Here is a 19,203-nt window from a genome sequence, read left to right as displayed (position 1 = left end):
GGCCAGGGGAGATAAGCTCTATGTCCAGCTGTCACACACTCATCATGTGAGAAAACAACTCAGGCTGTAGCCGTCTGGGCAGCAGGCATGACATAGGAAACTAACTGCTGCCTCTTAGCTGCGTCCACCTGCTCACTGTCCTTCTCAATATTCACATTATCGTTTGCCAACAGTCGAAAAGGCACTAGAAGATTTTCTTTCAAACAGGGACATTACAAAGTGGAAAACACTTGTTCTGAAAGTCAGTGAGGTGTCTAGAAGACAGATCGCTCAAAGTTTGGAAGGTTGTGTTCACTTATTCAGCTGTTTACTCTCAGGGAGATTGAGCAATATGCCATCACATCCCAGTCTCATTGCACTTCCTCCTGATTTTTTCAAGAGACCTACCTTGTTTTGATGTATGGTGCAGAAAAAGAAAAACTTAGACCTATAGGATCAGGTCTATATTGCCCTTATAAAGCAAACTGCAGTAACCACATACAGGTGCATCTCAATAAATTAGAATGTCGTGGAAAAGTTCATTTATTTCAGTAATTCAACTCAAATTGTGAAACTCGTGTATTAAATAAATTCAATGCACACAGACTGAAGTAGTTTAAGTCTTTGGTTCTTTTAATTGTGATGATTTTGGCTCACATTTAACAAAAACCCACCAATTCACTATCTCAAAAAATTAGAATATGGTGACATACCAATCAGCTAATCAACTCAAAACACCTGCAAAGGTTTCCTGAGCCTTCAAAATGGTCTCTCAGTTTGATTCACTAGGCTGCACAATCATGGGGAAGACTGCTGATCTGACAGTTGTCCAGAAGACAATCACTGACACCCTTCACAAGGAGGGTAAGCCACAAACATTCATTGCCAAAGAAGCTGGCTGTTCACAGAGTGCTGTATCCAAGCATGTAAACAGAAAGTTGAGTGGAAGGAAAAAGTGTGGAAGAAAAAGATGCACAACCAACCGAGAGAACCGCAGCCTTATGATTGTCCAGCAAAATCGATTCAAGAATTTGGGTGAACTTCACAAGGAATGGACTGAGGCTGGTGTCAAGGCATCAACCACACACAGACATGTCAAGGAATTTGGCTACAGTTGTCATATTCCTCTTGTTAAGCCACTCCTGAACCACAGACAACATCAGAGGTGTCTTACCTGGGCTAAGGAGAAGAAAAACTGGACTGTTGCCCAGTGGTCCAAAGTCCTCTTTTCAGATGAGAGCAAGTTTTGTATTTCATTTGGAAACCAAGGTCCTAGAGTCTGGAGGAAGGGTGGAGAAGCTCATAGCCCAGGTTGCTTGAAGTCCAGTGTTAAGTTTCCACAGTCTGTGATGATTTGGGGTGCAATGTCATTTGCTGGTGTTGGTCCATTGTGTTTTTTTGAAAACCAAAGTCACTGCACCCGTTTACCAAGAAATTTTGGAGCACTTCATGCTTCCTTCTGCTGACCAGCTTTTTAAAGATGCTGATTTCATTTTCCAGCAGGATTTGGCACCTGCCCACACTGCCAAAAGCACCAAAAGTTGGTTAAATGACCATGGTGTTGGTGTGCTTGACTGGCCAGCAAACTCACCAGACCTGAACCCCATAGAGAATCTATGGGGTATTGTCAAGAGGAAAATGAGAAACAAGAGACCAAAAAATGCAGATGAGCTGAAGGCCACTGTCAAAGAAACCTGGGCTTCCATACCACCTCAGCAGTGCCACAAACTGATCACCTCCATGCCATGCCGAACTGAGGCAGTAATTAAAGCAAAAGGAGCCCCTACCAAGTATTGAGTACATATACAGTAAATGAACATACTTTCCAGAAGGCCAACAATTCACTAAAAATGTTTTTTTTATTGGTCTTATGATGTATTCTAATTTTTTGAGATAGTGAATTGGTGGGTTTTTGTTAAATGTGAGCAAAATCATCACAATTAAAAGAACCAAAGACTTAAACTACTTCAGTCTGTGTGCATTGAATTTATTTAATACACGAGTTTCACAATTAGAGTTGAATTACTGAAATAAATGAACTTTTACACGACATTCTAATTTATTGAGATGCACCTGTATTTTTAAAACTGAGTTATAACCAAAATGATCTGTCTGACAGGTTTGGCTTAAAGCTGAAGTGTGTAATATTTTTGATGTATACATTATCCTATCCCAGCTTAATATGCAGAGACATCTATAATCTATAGATATAATCTATAAGTAAGCCATTAGTAGGTTGATTTCCCCGAAGAGTGTAAACACTGACTTTGTGTCACTACTATATAAAAATGACTGTTTGCTTGAGCGGAGAAAAGGTTTGTCATGTTAAAATGGACAATCAAAAAACGAACCTTGTCTCATAGAATAACTTTACTAAATCTGCATTTTTGTATGATTTGTATGTGGCACGTTATATGTATCTCGGCATTTTCCTAGTGAAATATAAACTAGAGGTGCTACAACATTCAGTTTCACACAAATGACAAGAAAAACACCAGATTGTTCATTCATAAACACTTTAATCTTATGACTTCAAAACACTTTTACTATAGCAGACGACTTGTTAGTTGATAGGCTACATAACATATGCATTACATAAGGAATGCGGTAGCTCAGTTGAAAGAGCATTGCACTTGCATCACAAAGGACCAGGGTAAGAGTCCTGAAGAGCATGTGAGTTGACACATGAGCCGAAAGTGTCATAGAAGCACCACAAAATGGTGTCTCATTTGCTTTATCACACTATCAGTTAGATTTAGGTTTAAGGTTTAGGATAGGAAGGTTTGTTGATTTAACTCAATAGACCATTAGGGCCCTATTTTAAGAGTAATAAGTCATAAGCGCAAAGTCAGTGGGCATGGCCATGAAGTTTTGGTATTTTCGTACAAGTCTTGGCGTAAGTGGGTTTGGCGAAATCACGCGTGCAACGCAATAATGGGCTGGGTCAAGTGCAATTGAATTCATAGGTTTTCTACGGTTATTGCAGTGTCTGCGTCCTATTATATAGTCCAATCCCTTAAGCAGTGACTTAAAAATCACTCTTTGACCACAGGTGTAAAAATAACAATACAAATTAGATCATAAATTCATAAACATAATAATAATAAAAAATAATCCATGAACTATAGTTAGTTTAACACAAATATCATAATTTTTTTTTTTTTTTTTCATAATACAATTATACAACTCTGATCGTCAGGGACATAATCTGATGTTCCACTATATTTTCAGAGTTTGGACATGAACTTTATTACCATGCATGGACATGAACTTTATTATTGGAATCTCCAAACTGCAAATGTAGCAGCTGAGTTTGGACTTTGTGCTGAAAACAGAAGTGGTATTAAAATGTTGTAGTGTTTTCCTATTTCTCAGGAAAATAGTAAATTGTGCTTTGCATCACTTTATTAATATACAATACATGCGCATACACCCATAAATAGTGCAAACACTCCCACCCATGCCCAGTGGCAAGAAAATTGCACTTAGAATTAGAGCTCTCACGAAAATTGAATAAGACGTAGCGCACGGTCATTGCACGTAGCGCTGCGCTTTGCGCACTCACGAAAATAGAGCCCTAAACCTTAAAAACCTCTTTTTTGTATCTTACATCTGCTTTTTAAGACACCATCGGTTAGGTTTAAGGTTTAGGGTAGGGAGGTTTTTTTTTAATTTAAAACTCGAAAGAGCATTAACCAGAAAATTGTAATCTGTTTAGGAAACATTTACCTCGCTTTTAGTGCCACACAGTGGATATTTCACATGAAATGAACCAAGTTATGTAGTTTTGCAAAAATGTCGCCACAGTCACGTAACATTCATGAGATCAGGCTTCATAAACTTTGAAGCCATTTTTCTCTGTTTAAGTGTGACGTAGTTACTGTGCTTTGGCTTTGTATGGCAGTAGACTTAAACTAAGATAGACCTATTGCATGAGGGAGAATGGAATGCAAGAGTATGAATAAATCAGAATAAGCATAATGTAATTGAGTGTGAAGGCAGAATCAGATATTAACAAAAGTGAGAGAGAAACAAACAGTCCCTCTGGGTCTGAAACTAGCAATCACTCCCTCCGTCTCGTTCCAACCTCCTGTCAGCTGCGTGACCTCCCCGTTCAGCTGCCAGGTTACCCACATCCAAACATGTCCTGAATTTGCATTGTCCTATATTCATTAGGTTGGTTTTGGCTTTCACAGCTGTGCATAGCATGGGTGTTCCTAACATCACGAAAGTAGAAATCTTAACTGCAGTTGATTGAGGGAAAATTGACATTAACTTTACCTGTGAGACAAAAAAGCCAAACGAAAGGAAAGAAGATAAATCAATGTCCTAACTAAGCGAGTCATGCATTAATAATGAGCAGCTTGTAATGGAATCCTCTGCATCTGTTTCCCGACAAATATGTGTTTGGCTCGCAGTGAATAGTGAAGGGAGCTTTACCGTGAAATACAACAGCACGAGGGTCTTACAATAGCCTTGTGATTGCATACACATATGGACACAAATTCTGTATCTCTTTCTTACACACACACACGCAAATAAGTATATAGTTGTAATACATTGTATTTATTCAAAGGTCTATGTCTGTAGTCGTTACAGTACCCCCAATGTTTTTGGACACTTAAAAATGTTTGAATGTCTTTGCATTACATACAAAATATCAAACCAAGTGACATCTGCAGACAAATGATGCTAGACGTTTTCTCAGAACCAACTTCAATTTTCTTAGCCATTTTTATGTATTACTTTTAACTAACTGGTCTCAGTGTAATTGTTAGTAGATGTGTGAAGTCAGTTCCCCTCAAGTTCACTCATCAGGTGTACTAGCAGAGGAACCACAGGTGTATTTCATAAACAGAGATGTTGACAAGTCTTTCATCTGAAGTCTTTAAAGCTGGGGTCCGAGTCAAGTCTCGAGTCTTTCATCACGAGTCACTTTCATGCTTTTTAAAAAATATATACTCTACTTAAAAATCATATTTACAAAATTACATTACATAGCCAAAATGTATAATCTTTGAAAAATCTGGGATACTAATAGGATGCTACCTGAACTTGTAAAATTTGATTTTGATTTTAGGATTTCACAGACTTGGGGTCTTTTCCAGAACTTAGTGAGCTGCCTCGTTGTCTCCTGCCTACATGCAGCTGTCTTCTATGGCAGCATACTTACTGAAATTATGCCTCATAAGAGACTGATATGGAACACTCTACATAGGCGGCACTCCTCATGTTATTCAAATAGCGCTTCTTAAAAATAGTCCGAAAATATTTAGTTTTCTATGACATTACACATTTTTCTGTATTTTTCTGTATTGAATGGTTATACATGTAAGTATATTTATAATAAAAATTCCTCTCAATTCGTCCACCATCTTGGATTTATTTTTCCATCAAGCTCATCACTGTGTAAGTCAAGTCTGAAGTAATTTCTGGTCTAGTCTGGAGTCTAGTCTGAAGTATATTAAAATGCGACTTGAATTTGAGTCTCTAACTTGAGACCCCATCTCTGGTTAATTACATTAACTATGGTCATATTTCACAAAGTTTGACAACCAGAGGGTGTCCAAATACTTTTTATATTTATATGTTGTACAATTTGAAAACTTAGGGGCCATCAAAAACACATTTTTGCATCTGTCAGTGCTGTTTTTCCGAATGTTTTCCTATGAAAACATGCAGTAGATGGACGTCTTTGACCGTTGTGCTGTCTCGTTATTTTTTCAGTTTATTAACACCTGCCCTATTTTAGGGCAAGGAGACATTCAGAGTGAACAGCCCCTAATCAAATGTTTTGTTTGAAAAGTGTGCTTGTGCCACCTCTTTTTTTATTTATTTTATTTTTTTTATTATAAATGCCACTTGGTTTGTTATTCTGTTAAATAATGCAAAGATATAAATACATTTTTAAGTGTGGTTAAAGTGTCCAAATACTTATTGGGGCTACTGTATATTAAAGCATAATCATAAAGTGTAAACATAAACACATATGCATGCATAAGCACATGTATGCATAATCAGGCCATTTATATTCATGTAAAGCTTTAGTTTAGATTGTACTTAGTCAGATAGTGGTCAGAAAGCTTAAAGAGACAAGAGAGAAATTCTAGAGGAATTTAGCAGAAAGGCAAAGGTAGAGAAGAAGCACCAGGTGAAGAGAAGAGAAAAAAGAAAAACAGAAGTAAGGCAGGTGAAACCTGAAAACTGTCTTTGTACATTGCCAGGCAGTTGAAACACTGACCTTCTCTGTAAAGCGCCACACACACGTACAAACAGGTACACACTTTTGGTGGGGGGGGGGGGGGGGGGGGGGGGTTCTTGACAAACACCTCCCCTTCAAAAACTGTTGCATGCTTCCCAGCAAAACAAACAAAATAAAAAGTCTGCTGAGATTAACTGCAGTCAGATTCAAAAAGTTAGTTTATGTTCCCTCCTCCCACTGTCGATTTAAATTTCCAAAAACTGCCTTATTTTTCAACCCCTTCATCTTCACTTGCTCTCCTCGGTTTAACTGGAGCTTGCAGAGTGCAGATGCTATCTCTTCCCAGCTCATGTTTAGCATGTTCACTCCAAACACTGCACCAGTGTGTGTGTGAAAATAGCAGAACCGATTCAGTCCACTAGACTAAATGCACCAATTTCAAATCAAGCATGGCCTCATACTGATGCACACAATGTCTTTTGTGCCCACCGCCAGGGTTGGGCATGCAATGAGACACACGATAAAACATTTGAGTAGGGTTTTGATATTGTGCAAAAATGCACTCACTGATCTATGTGTTTACCTTCTGCCTTTTTTAACTGCCCATTTATATTCAAAGATATAAATCGGACCCAAACAAGTATTTGGAGACTAAAGCCACACTTAAAAATGATTGAATTTCATAGCATTAAATAAAAAACATCAAACAAATAATGCTAGACCTTTTCTCAGATCTAACATTTTTAGACATTTTTACAATTAATCAACTTTTCAACAGAGGCCGTGTTACAAAAACATTTTATCGGGATACTTAATGGGACAGCTCACCCCAAAATGAAAATTCTGTTATCATTTATTCATCCTTTACTCATGTCATTCCAGACTCGTGTGACTTGCTTTCATCTGTGGAACACAAAAGGAGATGTTTCAGTATGTATGTTAGCTTTACTCACCATTGTATCTTCTTTCCATACAATGAAAAAAGTGATTGGTGACTGAGTCTAGCGTTCTGCCTAACAGCTCCTTTTGTGTCCCACGGAGGAAAGAAACCCTCACAGATTTAGAACAACATGATCGTTGGTGACTGGTGAGTAAATGATGACATAATTACCATTTTTGGGTGAACTATCCCTTTAAGTTAAGATCTGTCAAGTTCAAGTTTTCTTACTGAATTTGCATACTAAACCAATAAAATACAATTAAAGAATTAGGAGGATGTTTAATATGGCTCCTTGTCCAAAAGTAATGTTTATGAACATGTTCCACTAAGTTTCCAAATACTTTTTGACTAAATTTTAAATAGTATATTTACTTATCAATCTACTTTGTGTGAAAGGCTTTGCTTGAAAAGCATTATTGTACTATCTTTCACAACAAATTCCACTGGGTTTGAGAATTTGTTATATAATGTAATGACATTCATACATTTTTTAAATGTGGCTTAAATGAATATTCTGGGTTCAGTACAAGTTGAGCTCATAGCATTTGTGGCATGACGTTGATTACCACAAAATTTAATTTCAACTTGTCCCTCCTTTTCTTAAAAAAAAGAAAAAAGAAGAAGCAAAAATGTGGTTACAGTGTAGCACTCACAATGGAAGTGAATGGGGGCCAATCTGCAAACATTAAAATACTCACTGTTTTGAAAGTATTGCCACAAGATAAACAGTATGCATGTCTACCTTATGTAGTGTGATGAAATTGCTTACTAACCTTTTCTGTGTAAAATAATATTACATTTTCCAACTTTGTTGCCATGACGACGTAAAGCCAATAACCTTAAATCCCTAAAATGATAGTAAAAACAATGATTTACAGAGTTTTAACAGAAGAAATAATGGAAGTGCTTTTGAGTGTTGCTGTTGATTGAGCTTAACTTGTATTAAACCTGGAATATTCTCTTAAGTGTATACAAATTCTTTTTGGGGTCACTTTTGCACTGCACACAATTTATTGTATGGCAGTTGAATACAGTGCACTGCATTAAAAAAGATGCATTATTTGTGACATGGTTGAAAATAACCTTTCACACTATAATGCACTGCCATCCATGATGCATTGCTTGCTACATCTCACTAATGTGTGGTTGAGTTTGTATGCAGTGGGTGTCAAGTAAGGACGGAATGAGAGTGTGCTGAAATAAATGAACAGAAGTCTGTGTACTGAAGTGTGTTGTTGATGTCTTTGGTAGGGGAGTGCTGAGGGATTCACTGAGCCATGCAGAGAGCAGGACTACTACGAGAGGAGAAATTGCACTGCATCACTTCCAGTGGACAACAGCAGAGCGTGCACGCACTTCTGTCGCATGTTCAGAACATGCTGTGAGTAGAGTAAGAAGGAGCTAGATGGAGAGAAAGTGTGTGTTTTGACTTCTTTTTTTTTTGCTGAATGACAAGTGGACATTGGGGCTATGCTGGAGCTTCGGCCCCTGCTGTCCACCACGTCTCCACCCTGCTGAGGCTCCCGGCACAGCCCTGGAGCACAGAAGGTGAGAGAGAAGGCCTCATGCAGGCACGCAAGAAGTACGTGCTATTGGGCCTGTGCACGTGCTGCTGGCTGCTGCTCTATTTCTGGGGCGGCTTACAGGAATGGCTACTGGGTCTCATCACCCGCAAGAGGGGGGAGGTGGTGCAGCCCTGGCCTGACTGGTTGGATCGGGCCCTGCTCCTAGGCTTTGCTGACCAGGCTGAGCTTCAGAATGGTGGGGGACCCGGTGATTCACCCAGGCAGCGGCGGCAGGCATGGTCCGGAATCTACAAGGACAGTCGCTGCAGGATGGACACCTGTTTTGACTTTACCCAGTGTCAAGGTCGAGAGGGCTTTCGGGTGTACATCTATCCACCAGAGAATGGCGACCGGGTGTCGAAGAGTTATCATAAGATTCTCACCTCGGTTGCAGAATCGCGGTATTACACGTCAGACCCACGTGAGGCTTGTCTCTTTGTGTTGGGCATTGACACACTGGACAGGGACCAGCTGTCCACACAGTTTGTTCCCAACGTGGATGAACGCATTCAAGGTTATCCCCTCTGGAACGATGGACGTAATCACGTTATCTTCAACCTTTATTCCGGAACCTGGCCCAACTACACTGAGGACTTGGGCTTCAACGTAGGTCAGGCCATTCTGGCCAAAGCGAGCCTGAACACAGAACACTTCCGACCAGGCTTTGACGTTTCCATCCCTTTGTTCTCTAAAGAACATCCACAAAAAGGTGGCGAGAGGGGTTGGTTAATTCGCAACACTGTCCCTCCACGCCGGAAATACCTGTTGATGTTTAAAGGTAAACGTTACTTAACGGGCATTGGCTCAGACACTCGCAACGCTTTACATCATATCCACAATGGCAAGGACATCGTCTCCCTAACAACTTGTCGTCACGGCAAGGACTGGGAGAAACATAAGGACGCACGCTGCGACCATGACAACCAGGAATATGAGAGGTAAGTCTCTTAAATGAGCCAGTGGGGAGTTTCTGTACCTAGTAGCATGAGGGATTGAAGAGGAATTAAGACCATTATGAGATCAGTTTCAGTGAATAGAGCTGACTGAATGGGGTTTGTCAGTGACACCTTGGGCTATGAACTCAGGTTGTTGTGTGGTAAATACAGGATGCTCTCCTTTACTGCAGGGTGTAGATTACTTACGTAATACATGACGAAGTGTAAAGAGTGAATAACAGGGGAATGTATCAACTGTGCTGTTGTGAAGGACATGTAAAATCTGAATTGGTGACTTTAGAGTGGGACTATTTGTTCCCTACTTTGCTAGAGTGCAACAGTCAGGTTCCAGAAGTAAAAATCTCATGCATTTTTTTCCATAGGGGAATTGATTATTAATGATAACTTGTAAAACTTTAAAGACTGACCTACCATGAGCTTTGAGGTTAATCAATGATTTGCTTCTACTGAAGCCATCAGTCCGCATTATTTCAACTTTATTTATTTCATCATAAATTCGTGTTTATTAGTGGAATTCATGGTGAAGAATTACAATATCCATGATCCTGAGAGGGAAAATCCACTAATCAGAAAATTGCGTCAAAAAAAAAAATCTACAAAAGAGCTCTGATGCAACCGCCTACTCCCAAGACGTACTGCGAATGATGCAATCAAGTCGTTCTCCGTACACTCTCAAGCTACCTATATATTTGCACATTTGTGTAATCTGGCAAAATACTTTATATGTATTGATTCTGTACTTAAAATCAACAACTTTAAAGCAATATATTTATATTTTCCATTGATTTTAATTCTATTACGCCATTCACAATGCTTCATGGGATTGTAGTTTATTCACTCATTAAAGCAGTACACAAGTCTTGTCCCATTTTTAGATACTTTTTTCCTTCAAATCAAAGTCTGTAATGTTGTGATTCACTTTGGAGCTGATTGGATTGATGGCTTAAAACTCTTTTTTGAAAGACTTTATGAAATCCCTATGGATCAATTAATGGGAAAATACTTACGGAACCAAGAAGGCTGAAAAGTGGATGGGCACTGTTGTGCCTTATTGGGCCTCATTAATTCAACACAAGTAGAATGAATTTCTATGTAAACTTGACATTCAATTCAATGCAATTCAGTGCAGCAGTTTACACAAAATTGGTCTTGTGTTTCTTGAATGAGGCCTATTGTGTTTGGTTTAATGGGATCATGTTAGTTGAAGCACAAAATACTTTATTTAATTTATTGTTCTATAATATAACTTAAGTTAATGCAAACACTCACATAAAAATGCCTGCATAGTCATAAACACTGTGAACATTACACTCCAGTCTCAAGCTTTTCAGCACAGCTGTTCTGCGGGTCAAAAATATGGTTCTAACATTTTTTGTAGATTTTTAAATAGTTTTGTAATGCACGCATGACTCAAAGGATCAAAACAGGTCTGGGTGGAGAGATATGGGAGAAATATGGGAAAGGAAGGGAGGAGAACTAATACAGGGCTGCAGAACTACCACAGAGAATGTGTATCAAATCCACTGTGGGTCTTAAAGGAGCAGGCACGGCCAAGCAGAAACCGAAGAAACAGTCTTGAACCGTTGAACGGTTCTTCAGGCTTGTTTGCTTTTGGTTTGTGGTGGGGACAGAGTTCCACTCAGTACTGGATGAATGAGTTCATTTATTCCACACGATGGGTTTGGGGGGGCTCTTCCACGCAGGAAGAAATTTGCCATACTTGTAGCAAGAGGGGTGTTAGGTGGTCCATGGTTCATTTGAGGAAGAAAAACATTTTATTTTATTTTTGTACTGGAATGAAAATGACGGCTTGCACCATGGAGGTCTAGGCAGGAAAAGAAGGTTTTATTTAGACTTAGATTCCACTGGCAGGGATGATAGTGACTGCTGTGGACTCTTTAAGGGGACTGGACCCAGAATGTTACAAACTGGAGGGAAAATTTGAAGACGAGCAGTGCCACAGGAACCGGGTCTCTCTCTCTGCTGTGGTACCATTAGGAAATCTGAGGTGCCAAACTCGGAAATAGCCCTTAGGAGGTTTTCTCGGGTTAATGATCACCAGCATCTGCTGCTTCTGCAGATTAACCTGAAGCCACACAGAGCACCCTACTGATCTCTAGCCCAGGGTGGAGAGAGAGAGTGAGAGGGAGAGAGAGAGAGGTGCTTCAGAAATGAGTTGGAAAAACTTGCTGCAACCAAATGGCCTACATTCATTTACTTTTCAGGGTTCTTTTTAAAAATAAAGGGGTTTGGAGGATGCATTGTACTGAGAATGTAAATGAGAACGTGTGAGAGAGCTTGTGGGAAGAAAAATAGGGCAAGCTGTTTCGGGACAGTTTTGGGACACACACACAGAGAGACAAAGGATTATACAGCAATGTTGATTATACTCTCTTCAATTCTACCGTAGACTTCTGGGAAGGCATTAGAATGCGTGTGAGTGTGTACATTCTTGGCTATAATTTGAAAACAAATTTGTCCTCAGAGGTGTTCTAAATATGACAAAAGCTCCCTTTGGGGACATGCTTATTTGGAAAAATGATCAATGCATAAATTAAATAATGTTTTATTATTATTATTATTTAAAACATGCAAAACGTTTTCTTTTAGGGCTAGGGTTAGTCTATAGTAATTAGCTTTATATAAAGCGAATTACCTAGACCTCAAAACAATTGAGGTCTAGGTATGTCCCCATTTAGATAGCTATTTAAACGTGTGTGTGTGTGTGTGTGTGTGTGTGTGTGTGTCTGTGTGTGTTAGCGCACATATTTTGAAGTCTAAGGTTGTAATAGTTAAATGGGTTTCCTTTCTTGACAGCTAACAAGGTCTCCATGAATACATTTTTACCATGTGCAAGACATTTGAATGGAAGAAGTCATTATTCTAGGATCTCAAGGAGAATAGAATAATAATAAAGAACTCTGTACTTAAAAAACTGCGCACTGCCTTTTTATAATCTTCCATTACAAATAAAAACACAATGATATGAAAACATTTGCTCTAGGCCTACATATACCATCTTTACTGAATTATCACCTTCGAAGCAAATGGAAATGATCACAAAATTTGCTTATTAAGGACCTTAATGATGGGCTCTCTTGTTCTGTGACCTTGTGTGTGTGCGTGTTTGTGTACAGTTGTTGGCAGGACCTAATAAGAAATGCTACACCCCATTGTAATTAGAGGGATGTGAAATTGTACCCCTAGAGAGAGTGTGGTTTGTGTAACTCATGCACAAGCCAGCACAAACTGGGTTTATTTAGAACAAATAAAGAAAGAGACAGAGAGAGCTTTCCATCTTCCTCGCTTGTCTTTTGTGCTCAATCTTTCTTCCAAGTTCTCTCATTCTCACTCCAAGGGAATTCTGCCCCCCACCCCCTTACCTCACTCCTCACCAATCCCTTGTCCCTCTTTTCCCTTCCCATTTATCCAGGCCAAGTCCTTTACACAAACACACACACATACTTATCAGTGCTAAGACTGAAGCATGCAAATTTGCTCTTCATGCATGGACACACATTTTCAACCAATCCAGCGTGCACAGACACCTCGGACACAAACCTGCACACACTTATCAGAGCACTTAATAATCTCGATTCATAACCAGTATAAACACATGAAGAGGGTTTTAGGGTAAAAGGGCATGCCCTCCATTTCTGAAGATCCCATTTAGGCTAATCCTAGTACCTGATAGAACCTCTTTCACCAGGTCACTCAATTGCCTTTGGCTATTAAAGGGGTAGTTCACACAAAAATGAAAATTTTGTCATCATTTACTCACCCTCATGTTGTTTCAAACCCAAAAGGAGATGTTTGGCAGCATGTTAGCCTCAGTCACCATTCACATTAATTGCATTGTTTTTCCATACAATGAAAGTGCATGGTGACTGAGGTTAGCATTTTGCTTTTCCTTTTGTTTTCCATGGAAGAAAGAAAGTCATACGGGTTTGGAACAACATGAGCATGGGTAAATGATGACAGAATTGTCATTTTTGCAGTGAATCTAATATTATAATATAATATAGTTACAGTTAATCTCTTAAACCATTATAAAAATGTTATACCTTGTTTTGTTTTGTTTTTTACTTTTAATGTATGTTTAACAGAAAGTAATTAAAATTATTTATAGTTTTATAATGAACTTTTTGTCCAAGTTGTTCGAGTGTTTTGGTATGCCAAAAAATTTACAGCAGAATGTTTTGTGTTAAAGTAGGACATTGAGGGCTGTCAAACAGGAATCAAATTCTGCACCCAGTAGGCAGCTCTAGACAAGCACATATCAACAATCAAGCTGTTACTGAGGTGACAGTCGGTGATCCTGGTGTGTGCAGACAGCTGAAGTTTATCGAAATATAAGACAGTCTACCTTCTACTTATACATCATTTTTAAAACCTGGTAAAAACATTTTTATTTTTTTTAATGGTCTAAAAGCTGCATTAACTGTACCTGTTTTTGCAATTCAACAGACTCATTCATTAGACCACAGAATGCTGCTTCTAAAAGACTCATTACCACCTTAAACCATTCACAAAAATGTCTTTGTATAAATAGTAAAATAATATTGGGTTATTCACACCTGGCAAGAAAATGTCCTAGTCATATTTAACCCTAAATCAATACAAAATAAAATATGAAATTATTTAATGTACCATTAAGATTTTTTTTGGGATTGTGACATTATATTCAGGACACTTGAGCACATTTTACCCCTCAGTTCTAATTACCATAACCCACCCAGATGTTTCACTTTCAATATTCCTATTGTTTTCAATAAAATATATATATATATATATATATATATATATATATATATATATATATATATAATGTTTTGTTTTTTTGTTTTTTTTGCATTGTGATCATGAGAACTGGGGTGGTAACAAGAAATCTTAGACTTAGACTTCTTGATGTTAGACTTCATTTTTCTTAATTCAAAATGTTTATAGTTTTTTGTTTGTTTGTTTTTATAATTTTTTTTTTAAAGTATTATTATTTTGGAGGGAAAAAAATGGACCAGGAAAGTTTATTGACAGGTTTCATGTGAATCACCCCATTAGATTTATAGGTTTTAAGGCTAAGGCTAGCATGTTATGTATGTTGTAGACCTAGAAAACTAAATTTTCAGCACCCATTAAACAAATGATGGAATGATTGCTCTTCTACCACAGATCAGTTCACCAATCAGTTTCTGCCCGGATAGGCGGGAAGTTCCGGCCCTCAAGGTCAAACACCCTCCACGTCAAATAGTGTGTATGTGTCAGAATAGTAGTTTATAATTTAAAGAGCTCTAATCGGTACTTTATCCTGCTCTTTGTACACTGCAGAGGTAGATTTGGAGAATCCATCCGTATCACGTCTGTTATTGTCTGCCTTCGCTGGAGCTGAAAGCTTTTGATGGTGCATGAGCCAAGAACTCCAGGAGTCTGACATAACAATGCATCTTGCATCCTCTTAACCCGGTTTCTACGCTTCCTGTTATTTAAGGCATGAAATCCACTGATTTCCCTTGGTTTACCTGTTTTTACAATCACACTGAAGATAAATAGACTACCTTTGAGAGTTGGGATTATGTAGCTCCCCAATGGAATGCAGTTTCTATTGATTTTTCACAAATACATGACTTGTATTTGGATAAAAAAACATTAGGTTACTTGAGAATTGAAGAGCAAGCATGCCTTTTCTTATAATAACAAATGCATGACCTTCATCAGTTTTTTTTGTACTGATGCAATGTAAATACAGTGGCCTCAGAAAGTGAGACACTAAAGCCAAACATTTAAAAAGTCCTTTCATTATATAGCAAATTATCAAAGCAAGTGCCATTTAAAGAAATATAGCAAATACACAACAAACAATACATTTGACAATTTTTAAGGTAGTTTATTAGATTTATTAGAGTATTGTGGCACATTTGGTTGTCCATATTTAATGTAATAAACTACACCTGTGGTTACTCTGCTAGGGCACCTATGTGTACTTGAGGGGAACAAACTTTATACATCCACTTAGGGTTAGTTCACCCAAAAAGAAAAGTGCTCTCATCCTTTACTCACCCTCATGCCATCCCAGATGTGTGTGACTTTCTTTCATCTGCTGAACACAAATGAAGATTTTTAGAGGAATATCTCAGCTCTGTAGGTCCATAAAATGCAAGTGAATGGGTGCCAAAATTTTGAAGCACCAAAATCCACATAAGGGCCACATAAAAGTACTCCCGATGACTCAGGTGGTTAAATCCATATATTCTGAAGCGATATGATAGGTGTGGGTGAGAAAAAAATACCTTTTGGAGCCACTCTAAATGGCCCCATCTCCCAAAACAGTGTTCATATAATGTAAGAATTCTGATCCTGTTTATTGTTTTTTCCAGTGTACAATAACTCTTGGGTGTGCTGCTTTAAAATACCACCTTCAGCTATGTTAGATTGTATTATTTAGGCATTAACAATATAACGAGTCTAGATTTCATTACCCAGACTATATGGCGCTGATTTAGAGTCAGAGCTGAAAGAGAAACCAATAGTGTTGCATTAATTATGGAACATATGATACTATGTGTGTGGCCCATTTTTAACAGTATGGGCTTCTACCTTTGTTATTTTGACTATTTAGATGAATATTTGTTAAGTAAGTTTAATAAGTCATATTACGTGGGAAAAGTCCAAATGAGCTGGTTAAAAAGTGCAATTAACATATCAGGTTGAAACTTTGGCTCTACTTTGATTTTACTTAAATAATTAAGGAAACAATTAAACTTTATTGTGCAATGTTATCTTTACTACCCTCACCAAGCCTAGATCAACCTGTAAGTGTAAAGAGCATATGAAGGATATAGAAACAGCTGGTCATCATTACAGAGATACACCTGAGCCCAGGCCAGAGGGACACCGCTAAAGTTAGACCCAGCCAACTCCCTCTGGTCTCTGCTTACTACATCTAAGCACAGTAGCTTCTGGCTGTATAAACTGTCATTGCACAGACAGGCTTATAGTGTTAAAAACAGGCGCCATGACGTGCCCTAGATAAGCCTGTCAGCCAGACAAATGTGGAATGTATTCAGCTTTATAAATTAATCATTTGAGATTTTGTTGAACTTTTACTTGACAAAGGCCTCATTGGCAGCGTTCTCGCTCCGCACATGTCCCCCGCTGCCTCTTTGCTCACCTGCCGCAGTCATATGGCAGCACTATCACAACAGTTTAATGATTAAGTATCTCTGCAAGGTCTAGATGCCAAGTCGTGCAGCGTATCCATGGAAACAGTGATCTATACCCATATATACCAGATTTTTTTAAGTTTGTATTCATGAAGAGACCTAGGGAATGTACCATATTGCTTCATTTTTTGGTAAATTAGAGGTACTGCATATAAATATAAATAAACATCATTCTACCTGTAAGAATCACTATGGTTAAAATGTTCTGTGCTCACTGTGAGAGGAAATCGGTGGGGAAAAAAGACAATTTTGTCATTATTTATGACAAAATATAACATATATTACAGCATATAGGTAATGAAATGAGGGTGAGTAAATTACAGAAACTTTTATTTTTGGGTGAGTTTTGCTTTAGATTTTGTGGCATACCAAAAAAGTTCTGGCAACTTTAAGTATAAAAAAATATATATATATATATATATATATATATATATATATATATATATATATATATATATATATATATAATTTGTACTCCCTTTTGTTAAACATAGTATTTCAAGTAAAGACAAAATTGTAGCTAATTTTAAACTTTTTGGTAGTTTTAGAGATTCACTTTAATTAAATTGTATTGTATAATATAAGTATAATATTTTAGATAAATATTAGGAATGGCATACAATGTTGATACATTGATTATTGATTGCCACGTTATTTTTACGATACGTTTTTGAGGCAATAGATTAACATTAGCTGACTTCTGAATTAGACGCCTAATTTGTGTGCTTTCCAATTCACTGTCAGTTGGCCTTCCGTAAATGTAGTCTGGCATCATAGCTTTGGGAGACCACAAGGGGGAGATATAATATTTACAGTACTCAATACTGAAGGACTCTGCAGTGCAGGTGGCAATCCAAAGTTGTGAATCTAGTCACTATACCCACAAAGAGTTACGAAGGTTTTTGTACTTCTTCAAGAATGAACAAACTGACGTTGATGAGTTTGCAGGTTACTGTATGAAACTTGTGGAACTGCGCAAACTGAACAATTAGAAATGGCGACGTTTATTATGCAATTTCTCTGTATGTATCCTTGAATAGGTTTCATTCAAGCTGTCAAACCACAAAATACTTGTAACTGAAAATGCATTGTGCAGGCTATATAAAAGATACATATACACAATATATCATCTAGTGATGGCTAGACTAAATAATCTTTTAATAAAATCTTTTCATTTCTCTTTTTATAATGATTTGAATCTAATTTAATGGAAAACTATGTGTTACACTCAACCCCCTTTAAGTTACCCTGATGCTCACACTTTACCAAAGTTGTGCTGAGAAATATGCATGAAGAGACAAAGACTATTGTGCAACGATTAGCCCTATTTATATCTGGAAAAAATGTAGATATAAATTGGTAATCATCTGGAAAATCTTCTAATTATCGTTGTGTGAAAAGGCATTGATCCCAAGCCCAAAAAACATATATTATAATATTTTATTATAAATATTTCAATAAATGTTTGAGTTAAAGGAATAGTTAACCCAAAAATTCAAATTCTGTCATTATTTACTCACCCTCTTGTTGTTCCAAACCTGTATGACTTTTTCTGTTCCATGGAACAAAAATGAGATATTAGACAAAATGTTTGTGTCTGTCACGTTTCACTTTTTATTATATGGAAAAAGAGGCAGTAAAATACTGTCAGCCTAACATCTCCTTTTGTGTTCCATGTAAGTCATTAAGGTTCAGAATTGGAACCAAATGAGAGTAAATTATGACAGAATGTAAATTTTTGTGGTTAATTGTTTCTTTAAATATGAATGCGTAGAAAACTACACTCAAAGCATTGGCAAATTAGCCAAAATATTTCACGAACACACAAGGGGCGGTGGATAAGTAAAACATTGTGAATGATGGCCATTTAAATTCTGAGGAAATCTGTGGGAGTTTTCAGCAAAATTTTGAAGCCGTTGATACTGTGCAGACCTTTTTGCTAGAAACACTTTGTTCCCCTTATTAATTAAGCAATAATAAGCGGTTGGATGTGCGATGAGCAACTATATGGAGCATGTTGGTAAATAAAAACAAAATGTTTTCATTATAACAAGCTAATCTACCCTACCCTAATCTGTAGCCAGTTTTTCTTGAAACAATATCATGCAAGCATGAACGCAAAACTAATACCATGCACACGTGTGGCTTCAACAATCTCAGTCATTGTGTTCTAACTCTCTGGTTCATACCCCATTACAAACACATAATTCCCTCTCCCACTGCATGCTGTTGTTTGCATAATTTCCATAAACGTTGATCCGCAGCAATCTCTATTGTCTTCCCCTTGTTTTCTCTCCTCATAACTAAACCCTCATTGTTCACTGCCCACCATCCCCTTCTCGCC

The 19,203-nt window shown here is 37.7% G+C and overlaps 1 protein-coding gene across 2 annotated transcripts in view; it reads left to right on the top strand.

Annotated features, from left to right (window-relative positions):
• The window catches only part of LOC127420630 (exostosin-1c-like), a 66,913-nt gene that overhangs the window by 3,329 nt on the left and 44,381 nt on the right, over positions 1-19,203 (top strand). For both annotated transcript variants that reach the window (XM_051663038.1, XM_051663037.1), the window contains exon 2: positions 8,373-9,624. In XM_051663038.1, the coding sequence (XP_051518998.1) occupies positions 8,570-9,624 (1,055 nt within the window). In that variant the 5' untranslated portion in view covers positions 8,373-8,569. The remainder of the gene's footprint in view (positions 1-8,372; positions 9,625-19,203) is intronic.

This window comes from Myxocyprinus asiaticus, chromosome 30 (genome assembly GCF_019703515.2).
Source record: "Myxocyprinus asiaticus isolate MX2 ecotype Aquarium Trade chromosome 30, UBuf_Myxa_2, whole genome shotgun sequence".
Classification (NCBI taxonomy): Eukaryota; Metazoa; Chordata; class Actinopteri; order Cypriniformes; family Catostomidae; genus Myxocyprinus; species Myxocyprinus asiaticus.
Note: the sequence above shows the minus strand (reverse complement) of the source record. Positions and strands in the feature narration are given on the sequence as shown.